The 18563-nt window shown below is 46.8% G+C and overlaps 1 protein-coding gene across 5 annotated transcripts in view; it reads left to right on the top strand.

The window, feature by feature from the left end:
• AMOTL1 (angiomotin like 1) overlaps positions 1-18563 on the top strand; it is a 149761-nt gene that overhangs the window by 72185 nt on the left and 59013 nt on the right. For all 5 annotated transcript variants that reach the window (XM_061143935.1, XM_061143902.1, XM_061143907.1 and 2 more), the window contains exons 4-5: positions 10525-10822; positions 18021-18165. In XM_061143935.1, coding sequence (XP_060999918.1) covers positions 10525-10822; positions 18021-18165 — 443 coding nt within the window. The remainder of the gene's footprint in view (positions 1-10524; positions 10823-18020; positions 18166-18563) is intronic.

The raw sequence follows: 18563 nt of genomic DNA, 5'->3' as shown, positions 1-18563 counted from the left end.
AAGAAAATACTCTAAATTGGAAACCTCTAGATAAATAAGAGGTATTTTTACTGAGTGAGAAGTCTTAAATTTGAACCTCTTCACAGCCAAGAAGCCATTTGTTATTTTCACCTCATTTTGAAGTTCTTTTATCTTGTTTACTTCCTCTAATTATTAAAATAACAGTGCTGATTTTTGGCTTATCTCTATTTTCTAATTTTTCTATACGTGAAAGTTGTTCAATCATGTCCAAATCTTTGGGACCCCATGGACTATATACCATGGAATTCTGCAGGCCAGAATACTGGAGTGGGTTGCCTTTCCCTTCTCCAGGGGATCTTCCCAACCCAGGGGTCGAACCCAGGTCTCCCACATTACAGGCACATTCCTTACCAGCTGAGCCACCAAGGAAGCCCTCGTGGCTAATATATACTTTTCTGTAATGAACTTATATATTAGTACAGAACTTTTTGAATAGCCGCCCATGTTCACTGTAGAAATTGCATAAAGAATAGGAAAATATGAAGAGTGAAAAAAAATCCATGAATTTGTCATCTGGAGATAGTCATTCTGACCTTCTGTCATTGTTCCTTGTAGTCATTTTTCTGTAATTTTTTACTCAAGCCAAGTCCTAATATTTATCACGCCTTGAGAATTTTAAAGAATCTTTGCTTTGAAGCTCAGTAAACACTCATTGAGCTGATTGTTAATACTGATAAATGGAAAAAAGTTGTTTTGATTTCAGTTGTGTATTAATAACTTTGCTTTGGGAAATTTTTTTAGCTGTTGCATTTTCTCTTTTGAATCACTCGATCACATCCTTCATCTGTTTATCCATTGATGTCTCTTTTCCTGTTATATTTTGGACAACTTTTGTCAATCATGCAGCCATATTAAATGTTGGCACAATGCCCTAATTGTAGATAAACATATTGTTGTTGTTGTTTAGTCACTAAGTCATGTCCGACTCTTTTGTGACCCAGGAACTGTAGCCCGCCAGGCTCCTCTGTCCATGGGATTCTTCAGGCAAGAATGCTGGAGTGGGTTGCTGCTTCCTCCTCCAGGGGATCTTCCCGTCCCAGGGACAGAACCTGCGTCTCATGTATTGGCAGGCGGATGCTTTCCCCTGAGCCACCTGGGAAGCCCCCAGAACATATAGTCTAGTATTTTGAATATAGGTTGCTGATCACCAGTGATGCTTGTAGATCTGGTGTTAGTAGAGTGGGGACTGGAGAAGGCAATGGCACCCCACTCCAGTACTCTTGCCTGGAAAATCCCATGGATGGAGGAGCCTGGTAGGCTGCAGTCCATGGGGTCGCTAAGAGTCAGACACAGCTGAGCGCCTTCACTTTCCCTTTTCACTTTCATGTGTTGTAGAAGCAAATGGCAGCCCACTCCAGTGTTCTTGCCTGGAGAATCCCAGGGACAGTGGAGCCTGGTGGGTGGCCGTCTATGGGGTCACACAGAGTTGGACACGACTGAAGCGACTTAGCAGCAGCAGCAGCAGAGTAAGGACTATTGGTCTGTTTGTGTGAATTGCTCTGTTGCTCACTGAATTCTGAAATTGTCTCCAAAGTGAGGCCTTTTGGTGTACATGTAGTGTGGACTAGAGCAGTGATGAGCAATGGGATTGTATTGTTGAGGAGGGAGGGGGACGGATAAATTGGAAGATTGGAATTGACGTATAGACGCCACTATGTATAAAATAGATGACTAATAACGACCTACTGTATAGCACAGGGAACTGTACTCAATACTCTGTAATGACCTATATGGGAAAAGAATCTAAAAAAGGGTGGAGAGATATATACATATATATCTCTCCACTCTTTTTAGATGTGTGTGTGTGCCTGTGTATGTAACTGATTTACTTTGCTATACAGAAGAAACTAACATGACAGTGTAAGTCAGCTATAGTCCAATGAGAATTAAAAAATTTTAAATGCTAAATAAAATGCTAAACTAAAGGTGTTGACATCCTTTAAAAAAGAAATATAATGTGGGCCAGATATCTAATTAAAATTTTTCTCACAGCCACATTTTTATAAGGTTTAAAAGAAACAGGTGAAATTAATTTAAAAACATGTTTTAGTTAACCCATTTTTATTTATTTATTTTTTTTAGTTAACCCATTTTTAAAAATTGAATATAGTTAATTTACAATGTTGTTTGTGTTAGTTTCTGCTATAAAGCAAAGTGATTCATTTATACAGTAAACTTACTACGTTAAATTTTTTTTTCTGTTATTGAGTATAGTTGCCTGTGCTGTACCGTAAGACTTTGTTATCTGTTTTATATATAGTAGTTTGTTTCTGCTAATTCCAAACTCCTGATTTATCCACCGCCCCCACCCACCCAAAGCCGTCCCCCCTTTGGTAACCATAGTTTGTTTTCTGTGTCTGTGAGTTTATTTCTGTTTTGTCAGGTCATTTGTTTCATTTTTTTTTAAGATTCCAGATACAGGTGATATCATATATTTGTGTTTGTCTGAGTTCTCTTAGTATGAGAATCTCTAGGTCCATCCTAGAGATTGCTGCAAATGGCATTTCTTTCTTTTTATGGCTGAGTAATATGCAACTATGTACGCTTATCACGTCTTCTTTATCCATTCATCTGTGGGTGGACACTTAGGTTGCGTCCATGTCTTGGCTATTTTAAGTAGTGCTACTGTGAACATTGAAGGGCGTGTGTCTTTTCAAATTGGTTTTGTCTTTACTGGATATATGCTCAAGAGCAGGATTGTTGGATCATACGGTAACTGTATTTTTAGTTTTTTTAAGGAACTTCCACACAGTTAGTTAATCCATTTTAAAACGTACATTTAGGTACATGTTTTATTTAACCCATTATATCAAAAGTATTATCATTTCAACAGGTTATCATCATAAAAAACTATTGCTGAGATATTTTACCTTTTTTTGTACTGTCTTCAAATTTTGATGTGCCTTTTATACTTCGTGCACATCTCAGCTCAGACGAGACACATTTCAGGTGTTCGGTAGCCACATGTGGTTTGTGGCTAGTGTTCTGGACAGTACAGGTCTAGAAGAAAGTGAGGGTCTGTGTTCAAGAGCGAATGTCCCGACAGGCATGTGCATCCCCTTGACATTATACTCCTGTTCTGCATTGCATTGCAAGAAATCTCTTCAGAAATGGAAGCTTCTATGGTGTCAGCATTTGCTTTGCTTCCAGGCTGAAGCTTTACTGTTAGGGACTGGGATTCTCCACACAGTGTGTTTTAAGAGGAAGGGACACCCAAAGGTGCATGATCCTTTGCTTTTCTCCTGACACCCATTAGCAGTGTAATAATAATAACACAGGCTAGCAGTTATTAAGTCCTTTCCCAATGACAGACACTATGTGCACTGCTTCATATACATGGCCTCACTTAATTCTCGTAACAACTCTGTAAAGTAGATCCTATCATTATCACCGTTTAAAGGTGAAGAAGAAATTAAAAGCTTGCCCATGGTTACCTGGCTAGAAAGAAGCAGAGAAAAGCATCCCATATTAAGGAATACTGCAGTCTTGTGCCAGCATGGGGTGATAGCCCTGGTCTGGTAGAGGTATGTGAGCTCCAACCCCCAGTTCATTGCCCATTGTTTTGCTTTGTAAAGACTGAGATCTCTGATTTGTTGATCCTCTGAGCTTTAGTTTGCATACTTTAAAAACAGAATAATAATATGTGTTGTGAGAGCAGGGAATGTCCGAGCTTGTGAGAGTGAAATGACAGTGAAGGTAAAGTGCTATTCATGGCATATTTAGTACATTAGGTGTAATGTAAATACAGATGTTTAAACAAGCTTATTTATGGGAACTTCCCTAGTAGTTCAGTGGTTAAGACTCCACGCTTCCAATGCAGGGGTCATGGGTTTGATCCCTGGTTGGAGATCCCACATGCTTTGAGGCTCGGCCAAAAAAAAAAAATTTTAAGAGAGTATGTAAACAAGCTAATTTATGAAGGCTTGTTGTGTGCAGAGAGAAGCAAAGGACTGTTGAGTAGTCGCTGTCACCAGTGATCTTGCGTCCCTGATCCACATTACATTATCACTTCAGTCTTGAGCTGCATTTTGTGTGTGAGAAAGGAAGCGACATGGAGCTGTGTTACTAAATTGGCAGTGTCATGGCTGGAGATTCTAACTATATTATGCAGATCAAATACAAATATCAGAGGTCTCTCCCTCAATAAAACATTGTTGAAGTTCATAAAGCAAATATGACCTCCTAACTTGCTGTTGGGCTCTGGGGCCAAATCAATTGACAAAAATGTACTGGGTACCAATTTAGTGTAAGTCGTAATTTTCTACCCTCAGAAAACATGCGTGCTACTAATTAGGAAGAATAAATAATGCATGAAAAATTAAATGATATTTAAATAAAAATTCAAGAGAACAAAAACATGACATAGGCCAGTGGTGGTTGGTTGTCAGGATTGTGAGTCGGGCAGGGTTGTAAATTAGGAAGCAAGGAATGAGTGCAGATTCTGGGTCAGGCTATGTGCCACGGACCCAAGTCATTAATAATGGGCCGTCAGTTTAGTTCAGTTCAGTTCAGTCACTCAGTCGTGTCCGACTCTTTTCAACCCCATGAATTGCAGCACACCAGGCCTCCCTTTTCATCACCAACTCCTGGAGTTCACTCAGACTCATGCCCATCGAGTCGGTGATGCCATCCAGCCATCTCATCCTCTGTCGTCCCCTTCTCCTCCTGCTCCCAATCCCTTCCAGCATCAGGGTCTTTTCCAATGAGTCAACTCTTCCCATCTGGTGGCCAGAGTACTGGAGTTTCAGCTTCAGCATCAGTCCTTCCAATGAACACCCAGGACTAATCTCCTTTAGGATGGACTGGTTGGATCTCCTTGCAGTCCAAGAGACTCTCAAGAGTCTTCTCCAACACCATAGCTCAAAAGCATCAATTTTTCAGCGCTCAGCTTTCTTTACAGTCCAACTCTCACATCCATACATGACCACTATATATTCCCTGTATGACCCTATTTTGAATCATAGATGTGGCTGTTTTTTTATTAAAATTTTTTTGATGTGGGTCATTTTTAAAGTCATGGTCCAAGTCATTGATGATGGAAGATCAGCCCATATATATATATTCCCTGTATGACCCTATTTTGAATCATAGTTGTGGCTCTTTGTTTTTTTATTAAAATTTTTTTGATGTGGGTCATTTTTAAGGTCTTTATTGAATTAGTTACAGTATTGCTTCTGGTTTATATTTTAATTTTTTTGGTCATGAGGCATGTGGAATCTTAGTTCCCTGATCAGGGCTCAAACCAATACCCTCTGCATTGGAAGGTGAAGTCTTTTTTTTTTTTTTTTTTTAATTTAATTTTTTTTTTTTGAAGGAAAACTGCTTTACAGAATTTTGCTGTTTTCTGTCAAACCTCAGCATGAATCAGCCATAAAGTGAGTGAAGTCGCTCAGTCGTGTCTGATTCTTTGCGACCCCATGGACTGTAGGCCACCAGGCTCCTCCGTCCATGGGATTTCCCAGGCAAGAGTACTGGAGTGGGTTGCCATTTCCTTCTCCAGGAAGCCTAAGTCTTAACCACTGGACCGATCACCAGGGAAATCCCAGATGTGGCTCTTTAAATGCTCCTTGATTCTTGTTTCTAATACCTCACTGTGGACTTGGGGCGAAGAGGCTTTTTCAGCCCTGCTCAGGTGTATTTAATAGTTTGGTGGCAGGTGGGAAAAGATCCCTTTCTTCAGTGTTCCAAGATTTCTCTGATTCCATGAGAAAGGAGCAGAGCCTGGTGGTGGTCCTGCCTTGGTGTGTGAGGATAAAGAAGGTGATGAACTGTGCTGCCTGGCAGATGGTGTAGACCCTTCATACTGTTAGTTGAATGCTTCTGTAGAAGAGACAGTAACCTGTGAAAGACAATAGGTAAGTAACAGTCCAAGAGATCAACACAGGGGCGGGTTTCTAGCCTTCATGCTCCCCCTAAGCTGGCTAGAACCTGCGGAAAGCTCTGATGCTTTCGCTAGGGTGTGAGTCAGGGACAGGGTGGTCACTCAGACTGGGCCGCGGGGACCTGGCAGCAGGGGTCACAGGGCTCCTTGCCTGTCCTCCTTGTGTTCCCCCGCACTGTTCAGGGAATGAATGAGCTGCAGGCTCTGGAATCCCAAAGCCTGTGTTTGCATCTTGTTTATCTTTCTGTTATCTCTGTTCTATTTTGTTTTGGAGAAGGAAATGGCAACCCACTCCAGTATTCTTGCCTGGAGAATTCCATGGACAGAGGAGCGTGGTGGGCTCCAGGTCATGGGGTCGCAAAGGGCCAGACATGACCGAAGCGACTTAGCACATACCGTCTTGTGCCTTGTTTTCTCACCTAAACAGAGACTTGATAGTGATGCTTATTTTATAAGGCAGTTATGAAGGTCAAGGTGAGATGATGCGTGTAGCAGTGCATACTACAGTGGCTGGAGTCAAAAGTGCCCGATGAATGTTAGCCGTAACGGAAAAAAAATATTGGATTTCTCATGAAAGCCACACTCAGGGCTAAGCTCTGGGTTGTTGTCATTCAGTCACTGAGTTGTGTCCGACTCTTTACTGCAGCATGTCAGACTCCTGTGTCCTCCACTGTCTCCTGGACTTTGCTCAAATTCACATCCATTGAGTCGGTGATGCCATCCAACCATCCCATCCTCTGTCTCCCACTTCTCCTTTAGCCCTCAATCTTTCCCAACATCAGGGTCTTATCCGGTGAGTAGGCTCTTTGCATCAGGTGGCCAAAGTATTGGAGCTTCAGCTTCCGCATCAGTCCTTCCAGTGAATATTCAAGGTTGATTTCCTTTAGGATTGGTTGGTTTGATTTCCTTGCAGTCCAAGGGACTCTCAAGAGTCTTCAGCAGCACCACAATTCAAAAGTAATAGTTTCACTTACTTCCTCTGTTAGACTGTGAAGGCAGAGCTGTTACTTGACATCATGTGTCTCGGTATCCTGGGTCCATACAACCACTTGGCTTAAGTTAAAGAACTCAAGGAGTTAATATGTATAAAGCTGGGCACAAATGAAGCATTGGACAAATGTTAGCTATTATCACTATAATTATAATTAGCATCATTTGTATCCCATAGAAGGCTGAGCACTGAAGAATTGAATTCCTTTCTCCAGAGAATGGAGAAAGGGAAATCCCTTTCCCTACCAGGGAAATCCCAATAGAGGAAGTAAACTATAGTCATATAGATGATTATGGCATAGAATTCTGGGCTTCCCTGCTAGCTCAGCTGGTAGAGAATCTGCCTGCAATGCATAAGAGTCCGGTTCATCTCCTGGGTCGGAAGATCCCCTGGAGGAGGGCATGGCTACCCACTCCAGTATTCTTGCCTGGAGAATTCCCATGGACAGAAGAATCTGGCTGGCTAATTCCATTGGGTTGCAAAGAGTCGGACACCACTGAGCGACTAAGCACAGCACAGCATAGAATTCTATACAAGGTAGTTTCTCAATAAATATTGGTTCCCGTCTCCTCTTTTTTTTTTTTTTCTGTGTCCCCATTGCGAAGACGTCTTTATCCTAATGGTGGCCGATCAGTAGCATTATCTTTGGAAGTGAAGGATATCCTGATTCATAGCACTGATATGATGGTGTGTGACATTTTCCTGTGTCTCCCCCCACCCCCCACCACCGTTCTTTCCCCTTCATTTACTCTCATCCAGATCTGCCTTGTACGGACCTTTGAGCCCACCCGCCCCAGTGGCTAAGGAGCGGAGCCAAGGAACAGTGGTTTGCTCTCCTGGCTACACATCGTCCGTTGTAATACCATGCCTCTTGAATGTGAATTTTTGAGTGTGTAACCGGGTTATTTTTTGAAGCCAGTGTTCTCTACTTATCATAAAAGACTTCCTATTTTGAAAAACCCATTCTTTCTGTCCCTGAACTTGGCAAGAACCTTTTTCCTGCATTGCCACTCAGGTGGCTAGTCACCATCATGGATGACTTAGGCTGGCATTATGAAAACTTCCTTTTTGTTATATAACGGAAGATGACCGAGAACATAGGCCCGTCCTTGACTGTGAGTTCCAAATGCCAGAGCCCAATAAATGTCAAAAGGTAGAAGCCCCACCCTGAAGCCCCTGCGTAAAGGGTCAGAGGGCAAGTCCTGCTGGGACCCTGATGCTTCTTCTGTGCCCACCTCAGCTTCGAAGAGACACACCACCATGCTTGTTGTTTGTGGTGGATGAAGGGGGCAGGGAGAACTTGCAGATGGGAATTGGTGTCTGCTTTTGGATCGAGGCAGTGTAATTTGTGATATTTTGTCTCTTGTCAAGGTAACCTCTTTGCATGAAAAATACACTGTAGGATTTGGCCAGGCTGCTGGTATGCACTTATTCACAAAGGACCTGTGGTGATTTGGGTCCACAACTGATAGGAGTCCCTGTGATGGGGATGAAAGCTGGGCATTGTGAAAGGCAGCCAAGGGCATTTCACTCTCACCGTGGAGTCGGACCTCGTACACACAGACATCCTCATGCACACGGGACAACACATCCACATATATTTCAGTGTAGAAGGGGCACAAATTCATCAAAATGCAGAAACGTTTTATTTCTAATGAGGTCATATCGTAATCGTAGTTGTGGAAAGGGAGGGAAGGGGGAGGCTTTACACCTCCCCACCCCCAGCACTCCTTTCTGAAGTCAGAGGCCTTTAAGGAGTAAAGAACCACCTTGAGCTCCATGGTTCCCTATTTTGACTTAGGGAACTTAGATCCCAGCTATTTTAACATGAAATGGATGGGCTCCTAGATCAAAACCGTAAGGAGATCTAGTTGGAAACTAACTTGGGAGCCTGGTGGAGCACTCTGATGTTGGTTACCAGAACAGAGCCTGTGGTTAGTCACTCTGGAGGGATCCCTGGATTTCTTCTGACATCATCTTTAGGGGTGTTTGCATCTCCATGTAGGGAGGGCCAAGGTGACACCCTTTCTTCTAGAGTTTGACGTTTAGCTGCAGAAGTCAGCATTCAGAGGATGCTTAATGCTCTAAGATACACTTGCACAGTGAGAGATATGGAGGGTGACACGGCCCAAAAACATTGCAGCAAATATACTTAAAAGGAAATATAAGGTCAGATGACCTCTGAGGATAAAGGTAGGTAGCTCTGAGAGATTTGGCCCCGGAGGATCACAAGGAACAGAGGTAACACATGAAACTGTTATGGACTAGAAGGAGCTCAACCCTTTGATATAACGAAGTCAGGGATTTGAGGGTTGTTGATAATTCTTAGTGCCCCAGTTCTCAGACTGAGATCTAAAGGTTGAAGGGGTAAACAAGAACACCAGTTTCCCCAAGTCTGCAGAAGAGAGATAGCCATGGTTGGAGAACTAGATGCCAAGACTGTCTTTGCTGTTTATACTATAGTGTTGTTGTTAGGAGCCCTTGGCTTAGGCTGGAAGAAAATACAGGGATTTTTTATGAAACCAGTTAACAGAATCAGGAGGTGGGGATCCTTTGGGAGGGGAGATTGGATATGAAAATTCATGGGTTCAGGTAAAGAAGCTAGTACCAAAGTTTGAACCATCAAGGGACATCTGTGTTTTTCTTAACCTGGCTGTTGTTGTTGTTCAGTCACTAGGCCATATCTGTCTCCTTGTGACCCCACGGATGGCAGCTCACTTGTGTGTCCTGCACTGCCTCCTGAAGAGTTTGCTCTAACTCGTTTCCATGGAGTCGGTGATGCTATCTGACCATCTCATCTTCTGTCACCCCCTTCTCCTTTTGCCTTCAGTCTTTCCCGGGTTTCCTCACCGGGCACCTTTGGTCCATCCTTGCCAAAACACATCCCCCCTACTCGCATGAAGACAGCTCCTCCCCTGCCCCTCCACACTCCATGGGAAGGTCTGGCTCCCAGAGCTTGGCTCCCAGGTTTGGCTCCCAGAGGCCCATGCCCATCCCTCTGGCCTCATCTTGTGCTGTTCCTGCCGCCTGGGCTCTGTGTCCACTTGCTTTCTTCCTCTTAATCTGCTCCTCTCAATCCTGCCTTAGGTCTCGCTCACCCCCGATCCGTCTACCTGGAAAACTTTCCCCGCTTCTCCACCCGCTGCCCCCAACCACTCTTTACTCCATGTCTGTCAACAGACTTCAGCTCAGGCGTCCGCTTCTCAGAGACCATTTCCCTGACCCCTCTGTTATGAACTGGCCACTCAGTGATTCCCTGTCCCTGTCCCTCGGGTTGATTCTTGTAGAGGTGTTGCTTTTCAATACTCAGCTTTGTGTATTCATCACTCGGTGGTGTGCCCGTCTCTCTCTCTCCAAGAATATAAGCTTCATGAGAGCAGGGGAGGACCTTCTCTGTCTGGTCCACCGTTTCCCTGATGACCAGAGCAGTGCAGATTCAGAGGGAGAGTGCTGAATATCTGTGGGATGGAGGGTTGAAGCTGCATCTCTCAGCCCAGCTGGACCCTGCGTTGATGCTGACCCGTTGGCATCACTGTGGGTTGGGACCACCCACAGTGCCTGTGCTGTGGGCTTTTTTACCCCAGCCCCAGCCAGTGGCCTGGACTCTGACCCCTGGTCTGTTCCCTTGCAGCCGCCCATGCCAGCTTCCTTTCCCGTCCACGGCGCAGCAGCACAGCCCGGTGTCCTCGCAGAACTCCTCGGTCAGCGGGCCGCTGCACTCCGTGCCCCTGCCGCTCGCAGCTCCCATGGCCCTGGGGGCCGTGCCGCCGCCGCCCCCGCCCGCCGCCTCGCCCAGCCAGCAGCTTGGCCCGGACGCCTTCGCGATCGTGGAGCGAGCCCAGCAGATGGTGGAGATCCTCACGGAGGAGAACCGCGTGCTGCACCAGGAGCTGCAGGGTTACTATGACAACGCCGATAAGCTCCACAAGGTAGGGGGTTGCCCCGGGGACGGGGCAGGGAAGGTTCTCGGTATTCCAGCTAGACGGATCGGATCGGGGCGAGCGGGACCTAAGGCAGGACGGAGAGGAGCAGATCAAGGGGGAGAAAGCAAGTGGACACAGAGCCCAGACGGCAGGAACAGGAGATGAGGCCAGAGCGAAGGCTCTCTGAAAGGGACATGGTTCCTTACGGCTCAAGGGGGTTGATTCACTGACTCGCTGGCCAGCGTTTAATTCCACACCTCTTTATGCCAGGCACCATGTAAGACTTTAGGAAGACAAAAATAAATATGCCAGGGTGCCTCCCTTGGAGGAGCTTATCTTCCAAAAGAGGGAGAGTCACTCCTTCAGGTTTGATGGAGAAATCAAAAGCTTTCCCGACAAGCAAAAGTTAAGAGAAGTCAGCACCCCCAAACCAGCTTTATAGCCAATGCTAAAGGAATTTCTCTAGGCAGAAAACGAGAGAAGAAAAGACCTAACTACAGAAAATAAACCCCAAACAATTAAGAAAACGGTAATAGGATAATACATATTGATAATTACCTTAAATGTAAATGGATTAAATGCACCAACCAAAAGATATAGGCTGGCTGAGCAGATGAAAACCTGGGCATGTATGTACTTCCACTAACCTCATCACTCTGCCTCATGCCCGCCGCCCCCCCCCCCCCCCCCCCCGCCCGGCCAAATGGTAATTATTTTATATTGTTAGGTTAATCATGTTCCCATTATGGTTTGCAGTTGTAATTATCTTGTATTGATTGTGAAAACTGATAAACATCTTTTCCTATTGTGATTATGTAAAAACAGCAGGGGGGGGGGGTGGAGTCACCCAAGCTAAACCTACAGTAGAAGGTCAAGGGGCTACAGGAGAGACAGGAGTGGTGCCCCTGGACAGGGACTCAGCGGCTGAGCAGCATCTCCCCAAACGGACATTGTGGGAGAGGGGACACCGAGAGGGATACGGAGCAGTAAGCTGAGAGAGGCAGGTTCTTCCTTTACATCTGGGATTTCACGCAGGAACCTGGTGATTGCCGTGCTGGTTTCATTAGCTGGTCTCTGCAAGAAAAGCAGTCATGCCTCAGCACCGAGGGCAGAGTGTGCGTTCCGGCATGCTCTCCTTCTGCTTGTGACTCAGCAGGTGGGGAGATGCTGCAGAATTCCAGCCCGTGTCTTTGTCACGGGAACGTTAGGCACATGGCAGCCTTCACTCTTAGGGCATTATGGCGAGAGCCAAAGTCAAGAGGGAGACATCTAGCGAGAGTGAACTGTTACAGGCAGTGATTTCACCATGACCCACCCGCCAGCACCTGAAAAGCTGCAGGTGGCAAGGCCCTGCAGGTGAGGGACAAAAGTCATCGGATGGTTTCAGGCAGCAGAGCCACGGGGCACCAGAGTTTCCTTTCTGGGGGCAAAGCGGCCTGTGTGCTCTGTCTGGGCAGGTTGGGGCTTTTGCAGAGAGAAAAGGTGGGAATGTAAACGCCCCTGGGCACAGCAGCATTGCCCTTTGGTTCCGTATGCCAGGGCTTGCTCCTGGCTGGCCCACGGGGGTCATTGCTCAGTGTTGACCTCTCCGTAAAGCCTGGCCTTTCTGCTGGTCCAGGTGTCGGAGCCGCCAGCCCCTCTGATTCCCCCGAGGGCTGGCAGCCGTCGGCTGGGTGCCGTGGGTGGGATGATGCAACTGTTCACAGACGGGACCTGTTCCAGCACGTTTGTGTGGAGCTTCCGTGGCGAGGGTCTGGAGCTCCCCAAAGTCAAGACCAGGCTTGGCTCGGAGAAGTCTGACCGCCTTTACTGGAGGCGACAGACGAGGGGCCGGGACCCGTGGGCTGCCCAAAGATGGCGGCCTCCGCCCTGGGCCAGTCATGCCCGAGCCCATGTGCAGGCTCCTGGCCTTGCCTGGAAGTCACGCTCGGGCCTCGGCTTGCCTCTCACGCCGCCCAGGGCAGCTTCTTTCCTGGTCCAGGCTGAAAATTGGGACGGGCCACCTCAGCACTTCCTGGGAAGTCAGTCAGTTTTTTTTTTTCTCTCTCTCTCTGAGAACCCAGTGGCAGATGTTTCCAGGAGCCGTGCAGACTCTGCTGAGGGCCGAGTGTCATTCTCCCTCTTTTCCATGAATATTTTTGAACAGTTACAGGGAAGATGCAGAAACTGGGAGTTCTTATTCTTCATTGACTTTTTAAAAATTCAAATGTATTTTTATTGGCCTGTAACACACATCTCTTGATGTCGATAACCATTTCTGGTTTTGAAAACCAAAATCAGCCTCCCAGGGACTCAATTTCCCTGCACGGGTATGATCCTTAAGTTTCGCGGCCAAAAGCATTTTGGTAACTTCTGGGAAAGGCGAAAAATCAAAGGCTGTACCCTTTCTGAAATCCCAAACTCCTTCAGTCCTTTGAATGTTGTGAATGGTTCTGTAAATATTACATTTCATTAATCACGAATTAGTCATGTATCTAATTGAAACTGTTGGTTTGAAAACTCAGATTTTGATGGATACGTGCCATGTTCAGCACTAGTTCCGTAGATCTCCTCGGCAACTGGGACCAAGAGACACAAGAGCGGCCTGAAATCATGACTGGGTGGTTCAAGGCTTGTGTTCCTGAGGTCGCCCTACTCCAGGCCTCACCGCTCCATGTGTCTCTGAAGCTGTGTCTCTTATTTGAGCCTCAGGTCTTGGGAGAGGCTTGTCCAGTGAGGTGACTGTACTCCTCGGGGATGAAGACCCCCACTTTGGGTCATGCCACGTCGTAGGATGTGGCCGCCCTGTGTTGGCAGGAGCTCCCATTCTGGAATCCTTCACAGCCTCGGGAGCACTCGCGGAGATTCATCTCCAGGGCAGAACCAAAAATACATGAATTTTTAATTGCAGGGCTTAGCCTATGTGCGGCATGCCAGGAACACACCAGGAAAAAACGACTGAGCTCAGAGGCTGCCAGACAGCCACCTGGAAATGAAGACCCTGTTTCCAGAGAGGGTCAGGGTGGTGATTATCCCTGTTAGTGTTGGAATGAGGACTGCGGACCCCCAGAGAGAGTGGCGGTTTTTCATCACTTCCTTTTGGTCACTCATTCTGCTTTTTTTTCCTCCCAGTTTCCCTGAAGCATAATTCATGCACGGAATTTCCAGCAGGACCAGACTGTGGGCTGCTGAGCAGGTTGGCCTCAGAAGCCACCGGGGTGTAGGTGGATGTTTCAAAAGCCACACGTCGATGGTTCCTCTGGGCTTGCTTTAGTAAAGACCCTCTTTTCTGTGAGTGAAGCAGCAGTGGCTGTGACCGGGCAGTCTGAGGCGTGGACGGCAGGCCTGTCTTCAACCCTATAGGTCCCTGAGTTGTGCATGTGAAGGTGTCTGGGAACAAGCCAGTCTCTAAACTGGGAAGGGCTGAGACTTTCTCACAGCCCCTCTCTGCCCCTTTGCTTCATGGCAGTAGCCCCTGCTGAAACTGTAAGCTTTCCACTCTGCATGGAGTTCCGTTTCTGGGCCAGGGATTGCTTCTCAGAGATTCCCAGGTCTCCTGCAGCCTGCCCTAAGAGCTTCTGACGTCTTTGCTGGAAGGGAGGCTGGGAGCTATGGAGGCAAACTCTCTTCATACGTTCCTGCTCAGACTTAGGACTGACCCAGATGGCCTGTATATCAAGACCAACCTGTCCAACTTCTTTCACCTCTGACACACATCGCGTGTATGTGCTAGGTCATTTCTGTCATGTCCAACTCTGTGCGACCCTCTGGGCTGTAGCCTCCCAGGCTCCTCTGTCCATCAGATTCTCTAAGCAAGGATACTGGAGTGGGTTGTCATGCCCTTCTCCAGGGGATCTTCCCAACCTAGGGATCGAACCCTTGTCTTTTATGTCTCCTGTATTGGCAGGCGGATTCTCTACCACTAGCAGCACCCAGGAAGTGACATTAAGAAAGCCTTAAGATGTTCTGACCTGAGGCTCTGAAGAAGTGTGCAGTCAGAAACCACAGAGCTTTAGACTTAAAATTCTTAAAGTGATTCTAGTCCAATTTCCCGCTCCTTAGAAACCTCATGTCTCTGAAAGGAGGTCATTCATTTTTTTACTTGAATGCTTCCAGTGCAGAGACGCTCACTACTGGGTAGACTTCTGGAAGAGATTGTTAGGAAATTCTCTCTGATGTTGAATCACAATCTCATTCTGCTAACTTCCTACATGTAGTTGTAGTTCTGTAAGAGGTTTAAAGGTTAATTATGCAGTTGGTACTTTTGTCATGAGGCAGGGCACAAGTCTAGGGCTGTGGGGCTATTTCTGCTCTCAAGGAGTTGACAATCAAATCAGAGACACAGAATGCATCAGCATTCCAGTCCAATAAATATAACATAGGAGAGTATATGAAATCAGGTGGAGGGAAGTTCCTGTGGGTGGCCTAGTTGAAGAAGGCTTCACTGGTGCCCCATCTTACTGGGGATTGTCCCTGCAGCATTGCCCATCTGTCTGAAAGCAAAGGCCACCTTTTACAGACAAAATTAGCATTGAAGTGGTGGTATGTTTTGGAGCCATCTCTTCTGAAAACAAAATTAAAAGGAAGGAGCATAATTTTGTGGTAGGACTATGAGCAGAAATCAGGACAGGCTGTTCTTTCTGCTGCCACATGACCAATAATTCATGATATCTTTGGAAGAGATAGAAAGGCCTCGTTGAAATAAGGGGACTGTGGAGGAACCCACTGTGGTATTAGGAGGCCTTTGGAAACAGCCACGCCAAAGGGAGCCTCGGTGTTCGGCCCGCCCCGGTTGGAGGCCACCGAGCAGGAGGCCCGACGCCCCGCAGCCTCTTCACCCACCTCTTCTCTGATGTGTCTTGGCTCCGTTGCAGACTCTGGGGCAGTGACCACACTCTGTCTTCTTTAGTCTCTGGCTGCCTGGCTGCTGTGGCATCCCTGTGTGGGGCTCTCTCCCGGGTCCTTCTGTCCCACCGTCTCCTGCAGCATCAGCGCGCCATCCTCGGCCCTGGGAGCCTCTGGTGATCTCCCTGAGTGGTCTCCCCTTCGTGGCCTCACCTATCCTCTGCACATAGTGGCACGACTTTGCCCTTCCGACTTTCAGACCTGTCTCTCCTCGGCTAGCTGGAAATCTTTGCCCTGTTGTTCTGCAGGCCCTACAGGCGTGGTATCTCCAAACCTAGACTGGTTTCCTTTCTTTGGTAAACGTGTGTGCCTTATCATCATTTATCTTGGCTGACTCTCGTTACTCGGTCTTCTGAGCTGTGACTGCATTTGGTTCCTTTCTCCGTGCCCGTCCAGACCCGTCACGGAGGCCAACTGAGCCTACTCTTCAGTGTCTTTGGGATCTGTCTTTTTGGTCATCTGGGTTCACTCTTTGTCACATGTCCCTGAACTGTTCACAGTGGCTTTTACCTGGACTCCTTTCTCCTGCCTCCTGCCTCGGCAGCCCCGTCCTTTAGTCTGAACTCTGTAAAGCCTCACGTGAGATTTCTGCTGTCCTCCCACCCCCATCCTTCTCTTCACAGCCCTGCCTCTGGGCTGCCTCGCTCCCGCCTCTCGTCCTTGCTCCCATCCCCAGATGACCTGCCTGTCAGACACTCTTTGGTGGCTCTGTCTTGGCCCAAGCCCTCCCTGTCTTCTGCCTTGGATGCCAGAGCCCTTTAGCCTTTTCTTTTCTGCTTGGCAAGTTCCTGTTCATCCCTCAGGACTCATTCTAATTGGCATTTTCTCTGAAATCTTGTTTTAAAGAAACCCCTCCTTACCCCTGCTACATCAAGGACTTTGTCTCTAGGCTACACAGCATTAAGTCACCACACCTTTTGTCAGACTGCACTGGAGAGGCGTGTGTGCCTACACACAGACATGAGGGGCCTGAGGGGCCCGCAAGACTAGACACTGTCTTAGGTCTGTTCCCCGGGCACCCGGGCACGCAGTGAGTGTGTGATAGGTGTCTGTTAGGGTAGGTAGTGGTTTATCAGTCGTTACAGGAATCTAAGCAGGGACTCTCTGATCTGGGCAGCTGGGGTTCAGGCAGTCAGGGTGCCTGCCTTACGGTGACACAGCTCTCCTGTGAAGAGACCAAAACGCGGTGCAGGCCTCTTTGTGCCCCAGGAGGGGTGCTAGAGTTCTCAACCCCGCCACTTTGCCTCTGATTCCGACTTTTAGTAGCCAAGATTGCGGGCACTCTTTACTTTTTCTGGGCTTCCCTTGTGGCTCAGCTGGTAAAGAACGTGCCTGCAATGTGGGAGACCTGGGTTCGATCCCTGGGTTGGGAAGATCCTCTGGAGAAGGGAAAGGCTACCCACTCTAGTATTCTGGCCTGGAGAATTCCATGGACTGTAGAGTGTCCACAGAGTCGGACACGACTGAGCAACTTTCACTTTACTTTTTCCCTGCGTGTATGTTGCACAGCGATAAAATGGGATTTATTAATATCTACTTTAAAACATGCTATTGTGTTATACTCCTGTTATAACAGTTTCAGCTACTTGTTATAGATTTATATATGCCATAGATTAAAGACTTTACCAGTGACAGCCCTGGATTTAGTGAAATACAAAAGAGAAAAGGTGGTTTTAATTCATGTCTTTTCAGTCCCCTCACATAAAAAGAAACCTCTGTGTTTCACATAAAGAGAACCAATCTTGGCAGATTGGTTTACGCTTAGATGCGAATCCATTAGTCCTTTATATAGATAATTTCATAGACAAAGGGTAACAAAACTAAGCTATGAAACCTTTCTTCATGTGGCTTTTATATTCCTTCAGGGACGAGGGTCTCAGGAAGAGCACTGTACTTAGAGTCAGGAAATTTGGGTTCTAGCTGTGATCCTTTCATTTTCTTGTACTTTAATATTTTTCTTAAGTTACCTGGGAAAAATAATAGTTATAAATTACCATACAAAGTATAAGAGTATGAGTTATGTTTAAATTCACCCCTTCCTGACAGACATCTGATGGACGTTGTACTGACAGACGTCGGATGTACCAGCTGGTATCAGATGGTCCTGCCAGACTTGTGAGTCTGTCATTCACAGGATCCTAACGTGGCCCTGGGGGACATGGGGGAGTGAAGTCGACTGCAGGATTTGCTAGCCATACTTGAGGTGCAGAAAGGCTGTTAAAGATACAGCCTTCACACTGGGAACGTCCAAGAATAGGTATAACTAAGTCATGGGTGAGAATGTCAGATGTTCCACTTCCATGCTGTTTCTTTCTTTCAGTTTGAAAAAGAACTTCAGAGAATCTCGGAAGCCTATGAGAGCCTGGTCAAGTCTACCACCAAGCGAGAGTCGCTGGACAAAGCGATGAGGAACAAACTCGAAGGCGAGATTCGAAGGCTCCATGACTTCAACAGAGACCTCCGAGGTACATCACTCACATTTTCCCTGCCCTAAACACCCTCGACCCATGTAGCTGACAGTCTAACTTCAGGTCCAGGTTGTGTTAGATAACCTTGTAAATCCCAACCTCCTGGGGAAGGGGCCCCAAAGAGCAGAAGTGTTCTTTTCACCTTATAGGTTGTCCAGTGCAGCATTGAGGCTGAGAAGCAACAACCTCTAGGCATGAGTCCTTGAAAGGGAGGGAGTATGTTTGCAGCTCCTTCTTGCTTCAGATGCACCTAGCATGATTCATGTTGTGAATGGGAATGTCTGAAAAGACCAGTGTTGCATGCACAACACTTACCATATCAAGCTGAAGCATTTGATTGCATTCTTTGAAAGCCAGCACTTAACACTTGCTCAGTATATAGTGTAGAAGACAGA

This window comes from Dama dama, chromosome 1 (assembly GCF_033118175.1).
Source record: "Dama dama isolate Ldn47 chromosome 1, ASM3311817v1, whole genome shotgun sequence".
NCBI classification, from domain to species: domain Eukaryota; kingdom Metazoa; phylum Chordata; class Mammalia; order Artiodactyla; family Cervidae; genus Dama; species Dama dama.
The sequence above is the reverse complement of the archived record's forward strand: the minus strand, read 5'-3'. Positions and strand labels throughout refer to the sequence as shown.